The following is a 23,177-nucleotide window of genomic DNA, read 5'->3' on the forward strand; positions in this document are numbered from 1 at the left end:
AAGAGAATGAAGGGGCACAACGACAGGCTGGCAAGAACGACAACAACAGGAGGGGAAAAGGAATGTGCATGGCGATATCTGTATGTACGAGACAAGATTCCTATGCCCTAGCTGCTAGGGCATAGGAATAGCATAGGAATCTTGTCGTACATGCTAGGGCCTAGCATTCATTGCGAGTAAGTAAAGTTATTGTGAAAATAAATAAATAAACTCAAAATTGTACTTATGTAGGCCTACAGTACTTATTTGGATTACATGTACTTAGTTACTTTCCACTTTCCTGTCTCGGACAGGGACAAACTGCAGGTTGAAAATGCCCTCAGCTCTGAACTCGGTAGAATCTGCACCTGGCTCGCTGATAACAAACTATCTTTACACCTGGGAAAAATTGAATCCATTCTCTTTGGCTCTATTAGTAATCTCAGCAAGGCAAATGGCTTCTTGGTTAGAGTGGGTGACAATGTTATCACACGTAAAGATGAAATTACCTACCTAGGTTCCATCCTGGAGGCTAATCTTTCCGGTGATAAAATGGCCACCAACGTAATCAAAAAAGTCAACCATAGAACAAGATTCCTCTACAGGATCTCCTCACTGGTCAACAAAAACAACTTGAAGACCTTAACAGGAGCCCTTGTACAGGATTTCTTTGACTATGCATGCACCTCCTGGTACCACAGCACCTCAAAGGCCCTTAAAACCAGGCTCCAGACTTCCCAAAACAAACTGGTCAGGCTCCTACTTGATCTAGCCCCCCGAACCCACCTCACCCCTGCCCACTTCGACAGGCTGGAATGGCTTAGGGTCGACGACAGAGTACAGCATCTTGCAATGGGTCTGGTCCACAAGATTCGATACACCACCAAGATACCCATGTACCTGTCTAGATACTTCCTTAATGTTAACGAAGTCCACACCCACAACACCAGAGGGAGTGCAACGAACCATGTACAACCCAGATTCGGCACAAACAAGGGACTAAATTCTTTTCGCTCCTATGCCACCAAAATGTGGAACGCCCTACCAACTGTCATTAAGACATGCGAATCCCTTGACTCCTTCAAAACCGCTCTCAAAGGGCACCTACGGATGGCTGCAATTCGAAACTGGCCCCCGTAAAATCTGAATCCCCCCCCCCCCCCTTTTTTCCCCTCACTGTATATATTTCTTTTCCCTTTTTACCTCCTTTATGATGAATTCCTGTTCTGTCTATAGAAGTGTCTATTTGTATGTCTTTAAATGTTTTGATGATTTGAACATGGTGGACCCTATTGGAAACAAGTGTAATGCTTAATTGGGTCGTCCACTCACAGTTAACAGCCTTTGTATTGAGTTTGTGCTTGAAATGTACTGTAATTCTGCAAACTGTTAATAAATTCTTCAATCAATCAATCAATCAATCAAACCAAAGTAGCAGGCCGCATGAAGTACAACAGTACAGTGAACAGTAGGTGGCGGTAATGCGCAAATGTGTTTGGCAACCCCAATAGAGACAGTAGAAGAAGAAAAGGGGCGGGGCAATATCGTCGTTGGAGGGAAGTTCAAAGACAAAGAATGAAAACACTTGTTTATATTATCATTTATTATTACCAGTTTATAAATAACCCTTTGCAAAGTCAAATACATTACAACCCGGTGTAAGCTAAATAATTACATGCCGAAGGAAGGGAAGAAGGAACGTCGCGAGGAAATGCTACAAATACACTTCTTCTCTTGTCAACAACACAGGACATCGTTAGCATAATAGTTAGCATCGCTAGCCGACACGGCGCTGGCTGCTGAGCAGCTTAGAGCTAAATGGTAACAACATTAAATACAATCAGCTAAAGATGACTTGAGGGAGAGATGCATCGAAGCAGGACCAACAGGCGGGATTCTCTGGAGTCCAGGCTGCGTAAAGCTGTCCACAATGGAGACACCAGGTGAAATACTATTTAATGTTAGCCATGTTTCACATTAATGTAGGACTATTGTTAGCTCCTTTCGTAGCCCGTCTCCGGACCCCCCGGGTTGAGCTCCTTTGGACCCCTACGACGTAGGGTCCGGTCTCACCGGATTCAAGCGACATGGGACGCAATCTGACTTTCCCTGACTTAGCCCTGTGCTGCGGTGTGGGTGTCACGCTGACATATTCCAAACGAAGCATATGAACGCTATAGGAGACAACGAACCATCTGACCCCCCCCCGCGAACGGCTCAGAAGCCGTTAAGTATTTTTAATGTTTGTACGACCGTTTTGGCAGCTCTGAAATTCTCTCTTGTTGACATCCCATTGTACCGCCTCTCGGCATCTCGGTTGGCTAGCAGCGCCTCCCTACGCGCCTCGTAGGCGCAGCTAGCCAACCGAGATGTCAACAAGGAGGGACCGAAGAGAGAATTTCAGAGCTGGCAAAACGGTCGTACAAACATTAAAAATACTTAACGGCTTCTGTGCCGTTCGGGGGGGGGGGTGAGAGGGTTCGTTGTATCCTATAGCGTCCATATGCTTCGTTTGGAATATGTCAGCGTGACACCCACACCGCAGCACAGGGCTAAGTCAGGGGAAATCAGATTGCATCCCATGTCGCTTGAATCCGGTGAGAAGGAACCCTACATAAAGTCATCAAAATGTCAGAAACTTTAACGTAGGGTTCCGAAAGGAGCTACTATGGGCCAGAGATAGCACTTGTGTAGTAGCCTTGGATCAAGTCTATCGTATGTATTATAACTTTGTCATCGATTGCAATTAATGCAATATCAAAGTATTGCAATCGAATTGTATTGAGTTGTACTTGAAATGTACTGTAATTCTGCAAACTGTTAATAAATCAATCATCTGATCTATATATGACATGATAGTGTTGATCCAAGGCTGCTGCTACTACTACTACTATTCTCCACTCCACTCCACTCCAGTATGGTTGATGCAACTTGCACAGTTGCACTGACATCAACCCTCTTATCACAAGTTATGCAGTGCTACAATGTGTCCTCATCTGACGTGTGTGTGCGCGCGCCCCCGTGCGAGTGAGTGTTACTACAGTGACAGTGGGGTTCCAGGGGGTCCCCAGAGAAATGTATTAAATTAATATAGCATTATCAGTTTAACCCTATATACAAATGGCTATTTAAAAGTAGACGATCTACAAGCTTAGAACTATTGATTTTCTATTTTTGTAATCTTGTAATTTTGTGATCTATTTTCTGATGGTGGTCCATGGCTAAATACATATTAATGAGAAACACAGCTGTATGTTAGTGTGTAACTCAAATGTATCCGTAAGCAACTTAGAGGCTACCTAACCTCTACCCTCCATTGACAGCCCCATTCATGAAAAAATGGATGGAAATGACAATAAACTCACCAGTATTGCTTTGCACCTCTAAAGACACCGTGGGTTCTCCTGTTGTGAGTCATGATTATTTGAGGGAGGGGGATAGTTTTAAAGAACACAAACACTGAGTTAAGGCCATTAGGTCATTGTCTCCACCAGGCCGAAGGCATGGGGAGAGAGTTGAGAGTATGTTTGTCTCCACCAGGCCGAAGGCATGGGGAGAGAGTATGTTTTGCACTCCGTCCCTGTGTGTGTGTGTGTGTGTCCGTCCGTCCTTCCTTCCGTCCGTCTGTGTACAGCAGGCCGAAGGCATGGGGAGAGAGTATGTTTTGCACTCCGTCCCTGTGTGTGTGTGTGTGTCCGTCCGTCCTTCCTTCCGTCCGTCTGTGTACAGCTAATCTCCGGCACCGTTAACCCGGTCGATGCCAAACTTTGCACACACACTCCCTGGATGCCAACGATGAACCTCTGCCCCACATTTTCCAGAACGGCCTGTTATAGCGCCACCATGAGGCAGCTTTTCACATTTTTTACCTAAAACTGCACCGATCTGCGTGAAATGTTGCATGCACACTCTCTAGAGGCCAAGGACAAACCTTTGACCTGCATTTTCCGCATCTGCCTTTTATAGCGCCACCAGGAGGCCGACTTTTGTAAAACACATTTTTTTATATTACTCCTCCAGATTCTGTCCAAAAATCTCACAAATCGTTACACAGTATCTCTATGGTCATGTGCTCAAGTCGGATCCGTCCGATATTTCATATTCCATCCTAATTGGCTATAATTGGCTTTCACAGTTTGCAAGATTGCCCCGTTTTGAACAAAAGCCTCAAATCATGAACGCAGCATGCAATTTACGTGAAATCTTTCACACATTTTCTTACTAGGCTGAGGAATATATCCCACCCTTTTCACATTGGCCTGTTATAGCGCCACCAACAGGTTGATTTTTGCAAAACACATTTTTGGAACAAAATGCCTCAAGTCATCCAATTGCCATCAAAGGCAAACATGTTTATATTACTCCTAAACATTTTGCCAAACATCTCACACAGTCCTATCCTCCTGGTGGAGACCTGTGCCCAGAAGGGCACTTTTTCTAGTTTGCACTCCGTCCGTGTGTGTGTGTGTGTGTGTGTGTGTCCGTCCGTCCGTCCGTCCTTCCTTCCGTCCGTCTGTGTACAGCTAATCTCCGGCACCGTTAACCCGGTCGATGCCAAACTTTGCACACACACTCCCTGGATGCCAACGATGAACCTCTGCCCCGCATTTTCCAGAACGGCCTGTTATAGCGCCACCATGAGGCAGCTTTTCACATTTTTACCTAAAACTGCACCGATCTGTGTGAAACGTTGCATGCACACTCCCTAGAGGCCAAGGACAAACCTCTGACCTGCATTTTCCGCATCTGCCTTTTATAGCGCCACCAGGAGGCCGACTTTTGTAAAACACATTTTTTGATATTACTCCTCCAGATTCTGTCCAAAAATCTCACAAATCGTTACACAGTATCTCTATGGTCATGTGCTCAAGTCGGATCTGTCCGATATTTCATATTCCATCCTAATTGGCTATAATTGGCTTTCACAGTTTGCAAGATTGCCCCGTTTTGAACAAAAGCCTCAAATCATGAACGCAGCATGCAATTTACGTGAAATCTTTCACACATTTTCTTACTAGGCTGAGGAATATATCCCACCCTTTTCACATTGGCCTGTTATAGCGCCACCAACAGGTTGATTTTTGAAAAACACATTTTTGGAACAAAATGCCTCAAGTCATCCAATTGCCATCAAAGGCAAACATGTTTATATTACTCCTAAACATTTTGCCAAAAATCTCACACAGTCCTATCCTCCTGGTGGAGACCTGTGCCCAGAAGGGCACTTTTTCTAGTTTTAACACTGAGTTTATGAAAACAAAGAAAAACAAAGCCTTGACAAAGATAACCCAAGCTATCCATAGAGGTGTAATATTGGTGAGTTTGTATTTAATAGAATCAGATATGACCATCCTGTTGAATCCATCTTCTGCAATGCTGAGAGAAAACAATTGTTTTATAATGACATACACCCCAGATGATCTACCATGAATCACATTAATAGTGTGAAGTAAACCTAAATATGAAGCGATTTCTGTTTCTTTGACAGAACTGTCCAGACACTTCTTTCCCAAGGTGTCAAAGCAGATGTTGTGGACAGTACAGGGGTGGCTGCTATCCACCTGGCGGTGGGCAAAGAGACGGACAAGATCACACGCTGCCTCAAGTTAATGCTGCTACATGGAGCAGACCCCAATGTCAGGTAAAGGTACACTTTCTGTCTAATAACCTGTGTGGTGACAAGGGTGGGAGACCATCTTCCTGTGGGCTATTAGTCATTTATGACCTGTGGAGATAAACAAATGCTGACTTAAATGGACCCTGGCCGGCCCGGACAATGACCCGCTGGTCCTGCAAAGGCTGCCTAGTCTTATCAGTCAAATCAGAGACACAGCCAACCGATATATTGTCCTTCCACAGGAAATTCTGGAGTTCTGGACACACTCTCTCCTTCACCCCTCCGTTTACACATGGTGGAATGTGTTATTGTGGAGAAGATGTAATGCAGATCTGAATCGCTCGCTTGCAACTCTTCACAATTCATCATTTTATTCTATGTAGGCTGATGGAAACACCCATTCCCTGTCAACTACTCTGGGAATGGGAAGTGTTTCTCACATCCTCCTCTTACCCAGGGGGCAAAGGGGGTTGACCTGCATTTGTCATAACATACAAAGTTGTCCACCAGAAATAATATCTATGACCCCATAGGATCACAACCTATATGGACAACTCGGTCAATTTTGTTGCGAAAGTCCAATATGGCCGCCCCCAATATTAGCCCCTATTAGTTATAATGGGGGGTGAATAGGGCAAAATTTTAAACTGAGAGATATTTCCACGAAACTTCTCAGGTTGATCAATGATATGAATACGAACATTTTTTGTATTTCAAGTTTCCATGAAATCCAATATGGCCGCCACAATATGGCCGCCACAATATTAGCACCAAGAAAATAGGTTTTGGCTCTAACTTCTGAACCAGATGAGCTAGAAATGCAAACTTGGTGTCTATTTCATGGTTTCTGACCATGAGAGACTCAATGGAATACCTATTTTTATTATTGGGTGTGTCTGGACCCTTATTGTGCATATTTACAAGATGGTGGCTACCCGAAATAGTGCTTTACCATGATTTCTACCATGATTGTTGACTGTTTTGGCAAACACAAGCAATATTAATCCATTGGCTAAGATTCATGGCACAGAAGGAACATATTTTCTTGAGCTTGCATATTGTCAAAATGGCTGCAAACATGAAAAAGAAAAGAGACAAACTCATGGTTTCTAACCACGAGAGATATAAATATTTTAGCCATAATTTCCCTCTATTAAGTATTATTGTTATGGGGTGTTTCTTTGCAGAAAGACATCCCTCTGGCTGTATTTTGGTTTTGTTCTACTGTTTCTGTTGGCATTTCCTCTGTTTATGTTGACAATCATCCCTGGCAGGGACGTGCATCACCAAGCCGGACATCCCTTCACTGAGTATGTATGGTCTCTCAGTGATGGTCCCCTGTCCATCTAGAGCCAGCCTGGAAATCTGTTCATGTGCCAGGGACGGGAGACAAGATGCAGCAGGAGCTTCACTCCATTCCTGACTGGGGATGCATCACCATTATCTTGGACTCTGGCTGGCATCCTGTCATGAAAGGACGCGATGAGAGAGATCAATGTCCCTGGACAGCCAAACTTGCCAGGGATCTGCCACAGGCCCTCACGATTGACTGTGTGAAAGGCCTTGGTGAGGTCGACAAACACCATATAGAGACCTTTCTGCTCTCTGCACTTTTCTTGCAGCTGGCAAATGGAAAAGATCATGTTACAGGTACCTCTGCCTCCGTGGAAACCACATTGGGATCCAAGGACAACATTCTCAGCATGGCTGATTAGCCGGTTGAGGATGATTCTTGCTAAGATCTTTCCTGTGATGTGCAGGACTCAGGAGGGCTATACCATGATGGTTATCGCAGTATGCCCTGTCCCCTTTCCTCTTGTAAACATGTACCTCCTGGTGCCTTTCCAGAAGTGGTTTGTTGGAGTGCTTTCACTGTCTCTGCACTGGTGGGGGGGGGGGGGGGGGGGGGGGCTTTGATTGGCAGATGGGGAATCTTGGCAATATCCTCTTCGGAAATTGAGGACTCTCTGTTTAAGACCTCACTGAAGTGCTCTTCCCAGTGTGCTAGGATGTCACTCTTGTCAATGAGCAGGACACTTGTCAGAGGAGCGGACTGGAGTTGAGCCAGTGGTTTTGGGCCCATAAAGAGCACACAGAATGATGCATGCATCTGAGACATTCCCAGTCAGGAATGGAGTGAAGCTCCTGCTGCATCTTGTCTCCAGTCCCTGGCACATGAACAGATTTTCTGGCAGCCTTTGATACAGCTACATGATATTGTCTTGTTCATTGACATAGGCCAGGCTGGCTCTGTAGATGGACAGGGGACTGCATTCCAGTCACTGAGAGACCATCCAGACTCAGTGAAGGAAGGGATGTCCGGCTTGGCGATGCACGTCCCTGCCAGGGATGATTGTCAACATAAACAGAGGAAATGCCAACAAACAGTAGAACAAAACCAAAATACAGCCAGAGTGATGTCTTTCTGCAAAGAAACACCCCAGAACAATAATATCTTTCGTGGTTAGAAACCATGAGTTTGTATTTCTAGCTCATCTGGTTCAGAATTTAGAGCCAAACCTATTTTCTGGGTGCTAGTATTGTGGTGGCCATATTGGATATCATGGAAACTTCCAATACAAAAACATATGGTATTCATATCATTGATCAACCTGTTAAGTTTTGTGGAAATATCCCTCAGTTAAAAATGTTGCCCTATTCACCCGCATTATAGGCTAATGGGGCTAATATTGTGGTGGCCATATTGGATTTCCAGCAAAGAAATTGACCGGTGTGTCCACAGGTTGTGATTCTATTGGGTCATAGAACCTTTGATGTTATGGCAAATGCAGGTATCCAAAAAAGGAGTGGTTTGCCCTCCTGGGTAATAGGATCTGACAGGAAATGTAATGTCTTTTCTTGTTCATGTTTGCAGCCATTTTGACAATATGCAAGCTCAAGAAAATATGTTCCTTCTGTGCCATGAATCTTAGCTAATGGATTAATATTGCTTGTGTTTGCCAAAACAGTCAATAATCATGGTAGAAATCATGGTAAAGCACTATTTCGGGTAGCCACCATCTTGTAAATATGCACAATAAGGGTCCAGACACACCCAATAATGAAAATAGGTATTCCATTGAGTCTCTCATGGTCAGAAACCATGAAATAGACACCAAGTTTGCATTTCTAGCTTATCTGGTTCAGAAGTTAGAGCCAAAACCTATTTTTTGGTGCTAATAATGTGGCGGCCATATTGTGGCGGCCATATTAGATTTCATGGAAACTTGCAATACAAAATTTTTTCGTATTCATATCATTGATCAACCTGAAAAGTTTCGTGGAAATATCTCTCAGTTTAAAATTGTGCCCTATTCACCCCCCATTATAACTAATAGGGGCTAATATTCGGGGCGGCCATATTGGACTTTCGCAACAAAATTGACCGAGTTGTCCATATAGGTTGTGATCCTATGGGGTCATAGATATTATTTCTGGTGGACAACTTTGTATGTTGTGACAAATGCAGGTTTCCTAAAAAAAGGGTGCTTTGCCCCCTGGGTATCTCATAACAGTAGAATCATGATAGGATTCATGTTGACCAGGTAATACTCAAACATGCATTGTGCTGATGCTCTTTCTCAGGTCTGAAGACGGACTGACTCCCCTCCATGTTGCTGCACTTTACGGATGTTATCAAAACCTCAAACTGCTGCTGATGAATGGAGGGAACCCTAATGCTAAAGATCAGGTACGAATGTCTTATGGGTTTGGTCGTGTCCGTTTCTTATGAATTGCCTTCTAAAAAGAAGGAATGAGCCTTGGCTATAGATAGGAAGGCTTACTTTTGTTACAGGGTTTCGGCGGGTTTTGGCAACCTCCTTAAATTATTACGTCAATTTTGCAAAACGTAACGCCTTGAAAGCCCCTGAAAAGTATCACAGAGTCAGAAATACTAATTTGAGTTGTCTTAAATAGTCTGATTTAAAAACAAAAAGAATATATATGATGGATAGCTTATAGAGACTGTTTAATAGGAAATCAGGTTTGTTACCTACACCTAGGTGTCTGTCTGATTTGGTTGAACATTGACTAGGTTTGTTTAACAAAGTAAACCGTACCGGAGGGGTCATACCACTTTAGCCACCTGATTATTTCAGAAATCACATGCACCTCTGCTGGAGTGTTTATGGTGCACCATCATGGTTGGTAGAATTCCTTTTTGTCGCTGTATATTTTGGGAAGTCAGGGGTCATTCATTTTAGTCAGACTGTGTATGTGGATCATTCTATGAGAGTCTGTATATGAGATGCCTGCTGCAGCCCACCACACACTTGTGATTGGCGGCAAGTACAGTTCGATTGATGTCTGGTTTGTCTGCTCCGGTGACTGACTGATTGTATTGGTATATCCTTATCATGTCATGCTGGCAAGTTAAAATAGCCTTCAACAGCAGCCTGTGCTTATAGTATCACATTTACTTGGCAACAACACTAATTCATCTTCTGTTGCATTAGTATTTATTTAGTAATAAGCAACATGATTAACGCAATATAAATGGTGTCAAGTGTGTTTATCTGAGCCATGTGCAATTTAGTGTTGATCCGATGCTGCATGCTGGTAACAACTAACAAGGACATCACAGTTCACGTGTACCTGACAACAGGAGACATGACAGTGACTAACTAATGCGGCAACATGTACTCTTATTTTATTTATTTGTGGCTTCTACCATGTCCTGATTGTGGTTCTGCACTCTCATTCATGAAGCGCCATCATATATTCCTGTGTCAAGTGCGACACCAAGTGGTTGAATTTGGTATTACTTGTCGATCTGGTCTTATTCTCAAACCTGTTTGAGTGCATAGTAGACAAAAACGGTGACAGTCATGTGGGAAATATATGAAACTGGGTCCCCGCACCCAACTTTGAGAACCAATGTACTACACTGTTTCCCTGCATTTGATGTATCTGTTGTGTTCACCTTGCTAAATGCCTAAATTGTGTCCAAGCAGGATGGAAATACACCCAGACAGCTGGCAGAAAGCATGCAGAAATTTAAACCAGACAATAGGAAGTGTGCCCAGCTCCTCCACGAGTACCAGTCCAGTTCTCCGGACACAGAGGAAGAGGAAATGCCTCAGTTTCAATACTGTAAGTCCTTCAATTAGAGAGAGACCTGTATGTATTTATTTTTGTCCCGCAGTTCTGTTGCTGCTTGATTGAACAGATTCTGGTCACTCCACACACACACACACACACACACACACACACACACACACACACACACACACACACACACACACACACACACGTGTCAATACAGAGGTGTGGGTGGAATCAATTGACATAGCGACTAAATTAGGGAGAAAAAGTGGTAATAAAACTGGTGGGGAAATGCCATAGGAATGAAAAAGAAAACATTGAAAACGAATTTTCCTTTTGTTCTCCACAGCCCTTTACTCTGGCACGGACACGACCAGCTGTCAGGAGTCCGACTGCAGTATGAGCTCCCACTTGTCCATCATAAGTGACTTTGGAGACGCCGCTCTGAGCAGCACGAGACGCTCCTCCATGTTTGACCTGTCTGCCCACAGCGGAGCGCCGTGGAGCCGAGAGTCTGGCCGCGTGCACGATGCCCGCTCCATGCTGTCCAGCACTCGTATGTCTGTGGTAGACGTCGCAAGCGCCATGTCAATGCGCCAGAAAGACGTCCTGTTTGACGATATCAGTGCTCTACAGTCGGAAGCCGACGCAGAGTCCGATACGGCCGAGGTCAGGTTCTCCCGTCCATCGGAAGCCGAGGTCAGGTTCTCCCGTCCATCGGAAGCCGAGGTCAGGTTCTCCCGTCCATCGGAAGCCGAGGTCAGGTTCTCCCGTCCATCGGAAGCCGAGGTCATGTTCTCCCGTCCATCGGTGGGTGCTCTCCCGGCGCCACGTAAGAGCGTGAGCTTCAGGGGCGTGGATGAGTTTTTCCCCGCTTTCGCCAGTCCCGAATCTCCCAAACCACAGCCGGCCGCCGAGGCCGACGGCAGCCCCACCCGCGACTTCACCTTTGACCTGTCCGAGTACTCCGGCTTCCTGGATTCGGAGCGCATGGTCACGGTCTTACCCCAGCGCCAGGGCATCGACGTCACCTCCCCGGACCACGTTTACGTCTTCCGCACTCAGAGTAGCGAGAACTCGGAAGAGGACTTGGAGAAGACGGTCATCAGTCTCAGCAGTAGCAGTCACTACAGCAGCTGCGAAAGTGACCATTACACCACCACCCTGGAAGGGCCCCAGAACCCCAGACCACCACCGCCGCCAAGCCCAGAGGTGGATGCGAGTAGAAGCGCCGGTATCGAATCTGACGACGACGAGACCCACATCTTTCCACACGCCGACTCTGCATTTAGAAGGCAGGGAGGAAACGTTCCTCATGCTGACACGAGAACCAATTTAGAAGAGGTGGTATCAGATTTGATAAATAAACTAGTATTATGCGACCAAACGGCCCCGAGCGACGTTGCTCAGGAGGCTCAAGTCTGCCCTCAAGGGGTGTCGTCTGTACATGCCGCGAGTCAAGAAGACACGTGCACTTCTCCCTCGGCCAGTGTGCCCGCGGCAGCACCGGAGGACGACTTTGAAATGACCTTCACCCCTAGTCCTTTCGTAACGGGAAGGTCGCGGTCGAGGCAGAGCCGCTGCTCGCAGAGGAGCAGCGCAGCGTCCGAGAGCCTCCTATCCTCGACCAGTCTGTTTGAGCAGACCCTTCCCACGCCGGTGCGGTCGAGCCGCCGCACCCCCAGGTCCCAGAGCGGCAGCGACAACGTCTTTTACAGTCCGCCCGGCGGTTGTTACACGCCACAGTCCGCTGGGAACGTGGAGCGTTTGTACTTTGACGAGGACGAGGAGGAGGAGGAGGAGACGCAGTGCAGCACCCTGGGAGCAGGGTCAAGTGTCGGCGACACGCTTATCATCTCCGGGACCCAGAACGTCGACGACACACAGACTTTGTCGCACACGGTCGTACTGCAGAATAAAGACAACTCCTCGACAACGGACGACTATGAAAAACACCACCAAGATATTATTATGGCTATGCGGGCTGAGGCGAATGGCAGAGACTTTCTCACCGATGACCTGACGAGCACGGACGACGCCGCAACGAGGCGTGGCGCAAAATGCCTACCCGACTCGGACGCATCCGCCGGCAGCCTGAAGAGGCCAAACGCCTGGATGACCGACGACTGCGGCAGCTCTCAGTCCTCCGCGTCCGCGTCGACGTACTCATCGTCGTCACAATCTTCATCCGGCGCCTCCAGCTGCTTTTATTCCCCGCCCGGGAGGTCCCAGGGGGACAACGACCCGCCCTGTACCCCCGGCACGGGCTGCACGCCTCGCTACAGCATGAGCAGGCTGTCGGTCGGCCACCGGCGGCCGTCGCGGAGCCACAACCTGTCGAGTCTGTCGTACACCCCCGGAGGGCGGCCCCACCTCCTGGACCTGGACCAGCCCGTGGAGTACCTCTACACGGACAGCGAGCGTGGCCTGGAGCTCATCGAGACGCACATCCCCTCCTCCTCCAACACCTCCGTGTGCTCCAGCAGCGACGAGACCGTGCTCTACGACTGGCGCTCCATGCAGGTAGATTAGCATTTATCGTGATATAACAAACACAATAATCGTATCGTATTTTTTGTTTACCGTGGAATTGTCATACACCAGGAGGAATTGGCTTTTGTTGAGCTGCAAATTCAGTACCACTTAAACCCTCTATTCTATACTATACAATAGACCTCTAAAGAGCGCATTTAGTACACTCTTATTTCACTCTACACAAATCGATTCACCAAAAATAGCAGATCTACAACGCATTGCACTGCAACACGCTGTAAGCTTGTAAGGCTATATTTGGCGAACGTCCCCATCCCCCACCACTGTAATATGAATACAGGGGATTCAAGTGGTTAACAAAAGAGGCATTTTAAGTTTGAAGCACATCTTGATTATCGCGACAATTCCGTTAATCGCAATTATTTCATTGCCACAATAATCCTGACATGTCATTTTCATACCGTCCCATCCGTACGCGCAGGCCGAGGTGGCGAAGAGCAAAGGGAAGGAGAACCGGCAGCCACCGAAGGTGAAGGTGACGGAGGAAGAGGAGCTGCCGGCCGCGGTCAGAGGGCTGACGGACAGGGATCTGAGGCGCAAGCTCCTGGACCTCGGGGAGAGCCCGGGCCCCATCACGGGCCGCACGCGCCCCACCTACACCCGCAGGCTGGGCCGTCTGCTGCTGGAGGGCAGCTCTCAGTCACCAGAGAGACTGCTGGACACGTCACAGAAAGGTAAGGCTGCACATGCTGCTAATCACATGTTGTCTCTAAAGGTACTCGCAGACTGCTGTGTTTTGTTTTGAACTTTCCGGCGTTTCTTCTGCCTGCAAGGACCTTTACTGTCTTTTATGCTTTATTTTTTACCATCATGACTCGGATACTGTGATGAAGATCTCAGCCAGGGGGTAGTCAACTCACCATGGCACAATATAGATGCCTTGAAACTTCCCCATTTAAACTGATTATAGACTATAGTGCTATGGCTGTTCTCTTTGATTGATATACGGGAAAAATAGAATACCCTTTTCTTTTTACCCTTTCACTTGAATGACTCAAAAATACTTGAAAAAACTAAGAATCCACAGCATGAGACACATTCATTTAAGTTAATGCCATACCATGGCAGTTAAACCTGAGTTCTGTCTAGGAACACGTATCGTGGACTACCGTTTTGAAATGATTTCAATTTAATGTACACTAAAGGACTATTTCAAATGGCTCTTTAAAGTAAAAGATATTTGCCTGTTATTCCAAGAGTGGATATCACTCATAGTAATGTCTGCTGACACCACGCATGATTGTCTTTCTTTTCACTGGATAGCTTTCCTGGAAAACTGATTCTCCTCATGTTTCCACTGGATAGGTGTGGAGGAGTACAGTGTAGAACTGATTCTCCTCATGTTTCCACTGGATAGGTGTGGAGGAGTACAGTGTAGAACTGATTCTCCTCATGTTTCCACTGGACAGGTGTGGAGGAGTACAGTGCAGAACTGATTTTATTCATGTTTCCACAGGATAGGTGTGGAGGAGTACAGTGTAGAACTGATTTTATTCATGTTTCCACTGGATAGGTGTGGAGGAGTACAGTGTAGAACTGATTTTATTCATGTTTCCACTGGATAGGTGTGGAGGAGTACAGTGTAGAACTGATTTTATTCATGTTTCCACTGGATAGGTGTGGAGGAGTACAGTGTAGAACTGATGTTCCTCATGTTTCCACTGGATAGGTGTGGAGGAGTACAGTGTAGAACTGATGTTCCTCATGTTTCCACTGGATAGGTGTGGAGGAGTACAGTGTAGAACTGATGTTCCTCATGTTTCCACTGGATAGGTGTGGAGGAGTACAGTGCAGAACTGATTTTCTTCATGTTTCCACTGGATAGGTGTGGAGGAGTACACTGTAGTGATTTTCCTCATGTTTCCACTGGACAGGTGTGGAGGACTACAGTGCAGAACTGCGCCGGGCCATGCGGACGCTCTCGCTCCTCGACTGCCACGGTGACGAGCTGGCACTCAGCCAGGAGTTTGACCAGCCGGACGCCAACAGGAAGTGGAGGGAGGGCATCATTAAGTCCAGCTTCAACTACCTGCTGCTTGACCCCAGGTCCGTTCTACACAGCTGCTACGTCTCTTGACCCATTTAGGCCTGACGTCGAAATAAAAAAAACGTTCGCTCTGAAAGAATATATACCTATTCAAAGATTTGTGCCGCATTTTTACGATTTTTCAAAAATAGCAGACCTACAAGTTTCAAAAATAGCAGATCTACAAGCTCATAGCGCGCCACCGAGTGGCGCGCTATGAGCTTGTAGATCTGCTATTTTTCAATAGCTAAAGTATAACGGAATGCTTGAAACACCAAAAGGGGTTCCCGCCCAAAATGGGTTAACCCATTTAGACCTGAGGCTGATTCTAAAACAAAATGGCTTCTAAATCATGACAGTTTTCTGAAAAACCTATGTTTCTATATCAGTGGTTCTTCAACCTTTCCATGTCAAGGACCCCCGGAATATTATTGGCCGTGGACCCCCTTCTGAAAATATGTTCTTCCAGGCACCCCCCCAGAAGCAAAGATTTGAGTTAAAACGTTGACTCTGTAACAATATATATTCAATGATTTCAGGCACATTTACAAGATTTTAAAAAAATAGCAGATCTACAAGTTCTACAAGCTCTAGGAGGGGCTAGCGCCCCTCGAAAAAGCAACCATACATACGAAGAAGTCTCTGTGTAGATGTGTGCGTGTGTGCCTGCCACTCAAAGGGGTGGTGGGGTCATAGGATACATTGTTTGGATACAGACTACCAAAAAGAAAACCCACAGCTAAGGTTCACGTTGTTAAATATTTCCCTTTCAGAGTGACCAATAACCTGCCATTCCGGAGTCGCACTATGACGCCCCAGGAGCGCTTCCAGACCTTCATCGGCGCCATCTTCTACGTGGGGAAGGGCAAGCGGTCGCGGCCCTACAGCCACCTCTACGAGGCCCTGGAGTATCACAGAGGAGACAAGACCTCCAAGGTACTGTCTGTAGGACACGTTGCTCTGTCTGTGTTCTCTATGAGCAGGCCGAGGCCCTGGAGTACCACAGAGGAGACAAGACCTCCAAGGTACTGTCTGTAGGACACGTTGCTCTGTCTGTGTGTGTGTTCTCTATGAGCAGGCCGAGGCCCTGGAGTACCACAGGAGACAAGACCTCCAAGGTAGGAAAAGTGGGACCAGGGGTCCTTGATGGAGTTCCAGGGGGTCCCGACTACCCAGCTAATTGATTGTTTGGAACCAATTGGACTCGTATAGGTCTGTAACTCCGAGAGTGTACAAATGGAACCAAATGTTCCATTTGTACACTCTCAGTTACATTAATATTGATTTTACAATATGAATTGAAGTCCCAGAGATAGAAATGCCATTAAATGGGGGGCTGTAGACTAATATGCATGTCAAACTGGGGGTCCTTGAAATTAAGCGGTTTGAGAATCACTGCTAGAGCGGTAAAAATCTTCTCTTATGGGGGTCTCTGGCATGTCTTTTCAAATGGGGGTCCGCGTGCTAATTAGTGTCAATTTGGCGGTCGTTTACATGAAAACGTTTGGGAACCAGAACCACTGTCATAGAGAACACCATTTTGAAATCTGGATGTGTGATGACACGCCCAAAATGACCACAAAACTGACAAACGGAGAGAAAAAAAAGTTCGGCAGCCAGAAAAGATTTGGGGGGTCCGTCTAAGCACCGTTTAAGCACCACTAATATAGCTATATAGATTTTTGTCAGAAAACTGTTAGGATTTAGAAGACATTTTGTCAGGCCTTCATGGGTTTAAGTGGTTCTGAAACGACCCCGTCTCCCACCAGAAACTGTGCTCCAAGGTCCAGCACATCCTGCAGGTGTGGAGCGGCGGGCATGGCGTGGTGTCGCTGCACTGCTTCCAGAACGTCATCCCAGTGGAAGCGTACACGCGGGAGGCCTGCATGGTCGACGCCCTGGGTGAGTGCCTGGCTGCTGCCGGTAGTTATTACAGGGGTTCTCAACCTGGGGGTCCCCCCTCAGGGGGTCCCCAAATTATTTTAGGGGGTCCCCAAATGTATTTATTTTATTTTTTTGGAAATTAATGGCTGGAAAATGGACATTTTGAGTAGTAGTACTAGTAGTACACAGTGCATGCATAAACTTTCCTTAATGATTATATCTGGTTTCAGTATTTATTTATGATGTATTTTCTCTATTATTAACGGTATTGTAGCTGTCAATTTGTATTGGTGGTGGGGAGGGGAGCGGGGCGGGGCGCGAGACATGGCCAAAGACTGAAATCTCCTGATATTTAGTCGACCAAAACCAGACTAAAACGAAAACATTTCAGATGACTCAAATCTGAATTTATTGAAAAGACTCTGACACACATTACACACAGGGTTGAAGATGCTGACCAACAAGAAGCGGGGGGACTTCTATGGCGTGGTGTCCACCTGGCAGGCCCGGCGGAGACGCCAGCTGGGCGTCCACCTGCTCTACAAGGCCATGCAGATATTCCTGGCCGAGGGGGAGCGGCAGCTCCGACCCGCCGACATCAGACAGTAGGCTGGAGGTAGGGTTACCATATCCAACACTGTTCATCTGAGGGACAGAAGTATCGCTTGTGTGGGACAACTGGGACGGGATGGGACTGGGTTAGCAACGTCTTTCTCTGCCTAAAACGACATTGGATGACTTTTAGAAGAAATCACAGTTTGGCTAGGACGACATTGGACAACTTATAATAGGTTATAATGCATCCAGAATCGGCAGTATTATATTTACCGGTTCTTGGCGTCCCCGTCGCCTGGCAACACTTTGCTTCCGCGTTGTGAGTGTGACGCCATTGAATGTTTTCGCTCCGTCCACTATCTTTAGCTAGCGCTCGCCCCGGAAATGACCGATGTATTACTTCCGGTTCACCGAATCAGCTTTTGGGCTCTTCCAAATAAGGGCTCACGACTGAAAAGCTTGCTGTGACAGACCTAACCTTGAACTTAAACTTGGCAGAGAAAGAGAGCTATTTAATGCATTTATGTCATATTCGACCATAGGCCTAATCATTTTGTTGTTATAAACTCCTCTGGTGTCTCACATTTTGTTTTGGTCATGGGTGGTATGGCCGACTTGGTACCGTAGCCTAGGGGACTGTTTCTCATGTTATTAACAGGCTTAAAAACACATCTTGCAGGAAAAGAGAGCTTTACAACAGAAAGACAACTATTAGGGGACTAACTATTAGGGCATTTGAACACTGATGCCTGTCAGTCACAATGTCACACTAAATGTGATGCAAAAATCTGGCAACACGTTACTCCACTGTAAACAAGACAATAGGCTGCCTAGTGCCTGTAATGATAGCCATCAGTAGCTGATTGATTGTACATGGATTCTTTTTAATGCCAAAAGCTACTACGTATTTGAATGGAACGTCACAGGACATGCTAGCTTTAGCGTGGCCATTGGCCTACTGCCTACTGTAGCAAGCAGCAACACCACCGTCGCTGCTCTGCCAGTGCTGAGACTTGTACGGTCTAATCAGTACAGATGATATTTCTCATGTGATTAGTCCAAATCTTCTACTGACGTAGGTGTACTGTCAGCACAGCTTCAGACTTCAACCAATTGCCTGTAGTATAATATTACATATTTCACTCCACTTTTTTTTGTCTTGGCTAGGTGCCAGAGATTTTAGTCTCGGTGCGGCAACGAGGCAAAAAAACAGGTCTGCAGGAAACCCTCAATTTGTGGGACGCCTGAAGAGTCCTGGAAATGAGGGACTGTCCCACGCAAAGGGGGGACATCTGGTCACCCTAGCTGGAGGGCAGCGTGAACTGCAACCTCCCAGGACGACAACCACCGCCTTTTGGAGAAAAGGAAAACGCCACTTTTATTATTATTTAGACTCTTGTGATGTTTACTTCCGTTTCCTCAGCACTTAGTTCTGGGTCCAGTCTGTTAGTTAGGGGCTGTGGAGAAACAGCCCTGTAGAACATTTTCTCTGTTCACCACAGCTTTCGTTAAAAAAAACTCATTTTATTTTGCGCTCTGGCAACTTAACTGTTTGCTTGGTGCTTGCGCAAGTTCAGACACGCCGACTTGGAAATTGGTAAAAGTATGCGTTTGAAAGAGCTTTTAGACAAAGGTTGGAGAATGGAGCTCACTGGCATCATAGAGAATAGTCGTTCACTTGGAGAAAAACAACCTTCAGGTACTTCATTGATTAGTGATTAGTGTTATTTGTGTTTTACTAGGGCATTGAGATTATGGCTAAAATGTCGATCCACATTATTTGCATATAGTAATCATGAATGATCATTAATAATGATTGGTGATCATGAGGTTTGTGGTAGAAATATATTTGTAACATTCCCATTGTCGCTCAGTGTGCTTTATCACTGTCAGGCAGAAACCGTGTATCTCCATATTGAATATTTTTATGTTTTATACAAGGTTCTGATTATTAATCTTTGTGTACTGGTCATGAGACAAGGACACGGGCCAACAGCCTCCAGTAAGGTATATGAATTAATTGCCAATTTTATAAAAATCATGATTTTCGATACATTTTTGATTAATTGTGCAGCCCTAATTAAGCCCAGTCACTAAAGTACAGATGGGGTGAAATTCTCTATGGGCCATAAACACGGTTACAGACCTGTAACGGTCCATTTGTAACCCCCTAGAATCGCTAAAGGGAACCATTAAGGAATCGGATTGTTACGAGGCAATCGTTGAAATCCTGAAGGATCCCAACAACCCTACTCTTGACTAAGGATTAGTTTAGACCTGGAACACCAGGTGAGTGCAGGTCATCTGCTAGAATAGAAAACTCCAAGAATGTTACTTGGAACCACTGGTTAAGATGCAACATTTAAAAAAAAGATTGTGTATAATTACACAAATCAGTGGAAGCAGTCATTGTATTAACCTTTGCCAAGCCTGTTCTCTTAACCATGACATGTGCTGACTGTCCTGATCAAACATGTATGTTTCTTTATTCATCCTCGCCTTCCTCGGGTCAGGAATGTCATTTCGGAATACAGGGCTTCCACATGTCAACAGAAGTTTACTTTGTTTTCCTGTTAAAACAGCATTATGTAGTTTAGGGTATCAGTGGACACTTTGGACACAAATAACATGGCAGCTGACGTGTTTGACTTCATTACCCAAGACTCGGAGTCTCTGCAAGCAATAAGCATGCCTGGCGAAGATGTGCTGTTATTGGCCAGTCTTCGCCTTGACTAGCAGTTCTGCGTTGCCTGGGTGAAACTCACATTGTCTCCCCTATACTTACAGTCAAGCTCAATTCAAAGAATTATTGTTATTGCTTAAATATGTAAATGTATAATGTTGTGGGACATAATATGCTATATACCGGTAGTTGTTAAAAGTTACATATTCCTGCTAAATGAAACTACTTGTTTTCCAGTCAAGGAAAACCAGTAATCCACCAGGCCGAAGGCATGGGGAGAGAGTATGTTTTGCACTCCGTCCGTGTGTGCGTCCGTCCGTCCGTCCGTCCGTCCGTCTGTGAACAGCTAATCTCCGGCACCTTTAACCCGGTCGATGCCAAATTTTGCGCACATGCCATCCTAATTGGCTAACATTGGCTTTCAAAGTTTGCAGGACTGGCCGGTTTTGAACAAAAAGCCTCAAATCATGAACGCAGCATGCAATTTACGTGAAGTCTTTCACAGACTTTCCTACTAGGCTGAGGAATATATCCCACCCTTTTCACATTGGCCTATTATAGCGCCACCAGGAGGCCACAACCTGACCTGGCCTGGTGGAGACCTGTGCCCCGAGGGGCACTTTTTCTAGTTTATAATCTAATCCAAAATCAACAAAAATAAACATTGTAAAGTAATTCTTAAAAACACCTTGCTAAAATAATGTTTATGAGCAGCAGAATCATATTGGATTCTGACACGTTATTTTTTAAAAATATATAAAATCCTAGAAAAATGCAGCAAATGTTTACTTATTTACTGTTGCATTATAATCAGGATATGATATTATAATCAGGATATGAATTGCCCACCTGCCTGTCACATGTCTCTGCTTTATATCGAAAATAAGCTACAACCTCAAATATTTTATTTGTTTTTAAACATTATTCGTAAATATTTGTGAATCTGTTTTTTTACACTTGTTTAACATGTTTGCCTCTGTTTATGACATCCCCAAAATAAGTCGAAGGTACTGAAGCAGAATGTGATGTATTGTTATAGTTGTAGATACTATCTTGTAGAGTTTATAATGTACTTTAGTGAGATGATCTGTTTTTTGTTGTTTCAAAATAATGTTTTTGTCTTGACAGTCTGATATATATGTATTGGTCTATTAACATTGGGTCATTGCACTCACACAGTGCTGATTAAATTTAATGAAGTTTAATCTGCATTAAAAACTCACATGCAGGTCACCACAAATAAGGATTTTGTAAGCATATTAAATACATAAATTGGAATAACATGATTTAATGAAGATGAGTCAATCACTTGAATTGTTCACTCTAAAGCCCAATTAAAAACAAACATTGAAATTGAGTTGCATAACTACGCTCCACCATCACGATCATTCAATTGTATTTTTCTTTTTGGCAGAACACTGCATTAATACTTGTTTTATATGCCTATAATTGCTGTTAAGTATGTCAACTGTTTGTTTATATAGCTTGTTATACCTGTCTGATTTTTTTTTGTATGTCATTGTGGGGGGGCGGAACAATGATTTGTAGATATCTTGTATTTTTGTAGCATTAATTGTCAACCACTCCAGTTTAAATCTCTGTCTAGTTAAATCATTTCAGCCTCATTCTTTTTTATGTTATTGATGGTTTTATAATATATGCTTACTGTCTATCATGTTTCTTCGCAATGTTTTATTAGTACTACTACCATATGTATATTTTCTATTTTGTACTTTTTGATAAAATAAATATGTTAGTTGAAGTGGGCATCAGCTAGTTTTTATTTCCTGGCTTCTACCTCCCTCTAGTGGACAAATGTAAACCTTTCAACCAAACCACATCTATATGCTACATTTAGCATGTGAGTTGTAATGGGTGGGTTGTGATACACACTAATGCACTCAATGTCTTCATATGAAATGTATTAACATTATTACATTGAGATTACATCAGTTTACAATCTATCTATGGAACAGCCTGTAATTATTATACATGTATTAATCAAGGAGTTAAGTAACCTGCTAGGGCATATGGTGTCCTCAATTAAACGGTTACAGTATTCTTCTTTAATGTGTTAACAATCTTCAGCCCATTAAATATACAGTATGATTCTTATGCAGGATCTTTTTTTTATCACGGCTGAGCTGTAAATTCAATGGATGTAGGCAGTGAATTCTGAGGCAGCAAGTAAGCCTATCTGAGTACAGTATTTGTGAAGGTCTGCGCTTCATTAGAACAGGGGTTCTCAACCTTTTTGGCTGGGGACCCCCGGAAATGCTTTGGCCATGTCTCGCGACCCCCGCCCGGCACCCCCTCCCCACCCCCAATACAAACTGACTGCAAAATAACCTTATAATAGAGAAAATATATCATATGAATACTGAAACCAGATATAATCATTAAGGATTAAGGATCATTAAGTTTATGAATATACTATGTGTACTATGTAAACTCTTCATTTCCATATTCCAGCCAAAAAAAAAATGAAAATAATTTGGGGACCCCCCAAAATAATTTGGCGACCCCCCCCCCCACGAGGGGTCGCGACCCATGGGTTGAGAACCCCTGCATTAGAACAAGAGTTCCCAAATCTTTCAGGTTGCAACCATGCACCCTCCACCCCCCCCCCCCCCCCCCCCCTCCCACACACACACAAAATGTATCCTATTTGAACTGGGGACCTCCCCACCACCCTGACAAGCACTTGGAATTGTAGGCATTCGTTTGACTCGATTCCACAGATGAAAATAGCCGAACTATACGAGCTCACAGCGTTGTGAGCTTGTAGATCGGCTATTTTCACAAGCTTTGCCTCTTTCCTACGTAATATTTGA

General features: G+C 45.0%; 1 protein-coding gene across 3 annotated transcripts; it reads left to right on the plus strand.

Annotated features, from left to right (window-relative positions):
* The first annotated feature begins 1,600 nt into the window (after window positions 1-1,600).
* Window positions 1,601-22,076, plus strand: LOC306926476 (uncharacterized protein). 3 transcript variants are annotated; one of them, XR_013790388.1, is made up of 12 exons: window positions 1,601-1,922; window positions 5,468-5,620; window positions 9,182-9,287; window positions 10,552-10,690; window positions 10,992-13,165; window positions 13,617-13,869; window positions 15,070-15,241; window positions 15,995-16,157; window positions 16,991-17,123; window positions 17,548-17,721; window positions 18,828-19,096; window positions 19,132-22,076. XR_013790388.1 is itself a non-coding variant. In XM_079505785.1 (12 exons), the coding sequence occupies exons 1-11, from the start codon at window positions 1,846-1,848 to the stop codon at window positions 17,712-17,714; spliced, it is 3,417 nt and encodes a 1,138-aa protein (XP_079361911.1). In that variant the 5' UTR covers window positions 1,601-1,845; the 3' UTR covers window positions 17,715-17,721; window positions 18,828-22,076. The 3 variants fall into 3 exon arrangements, 2 of the variants coding, with proteins under 2 accessions (XP_079361911.1, XP_079361910.1); XM_079505785.1 differs by having other exon boundaries at window positions 10,992-11,311; window positions 11,432-13,165; window positions 18,828-22,076; XM_079505784.1 differs by having other exon boundaries at window positions 18,828-22,076.
* The last annotated feature ends 1,101 nt before the right edge of the window (window positions 22,077-23,177 follow it).

Source organism: Electrona antarctica, assembly GCF_951216825.1.
Source record: "Electrona antarctica genome assembly, chromosome: 7".
NCBI classification, from domain to species: Eukaryota; Metazoa; Chordata; class Actinopteri; order Myctophiformes; family Myctophidae; genus Electrona; species Electrona antarctica.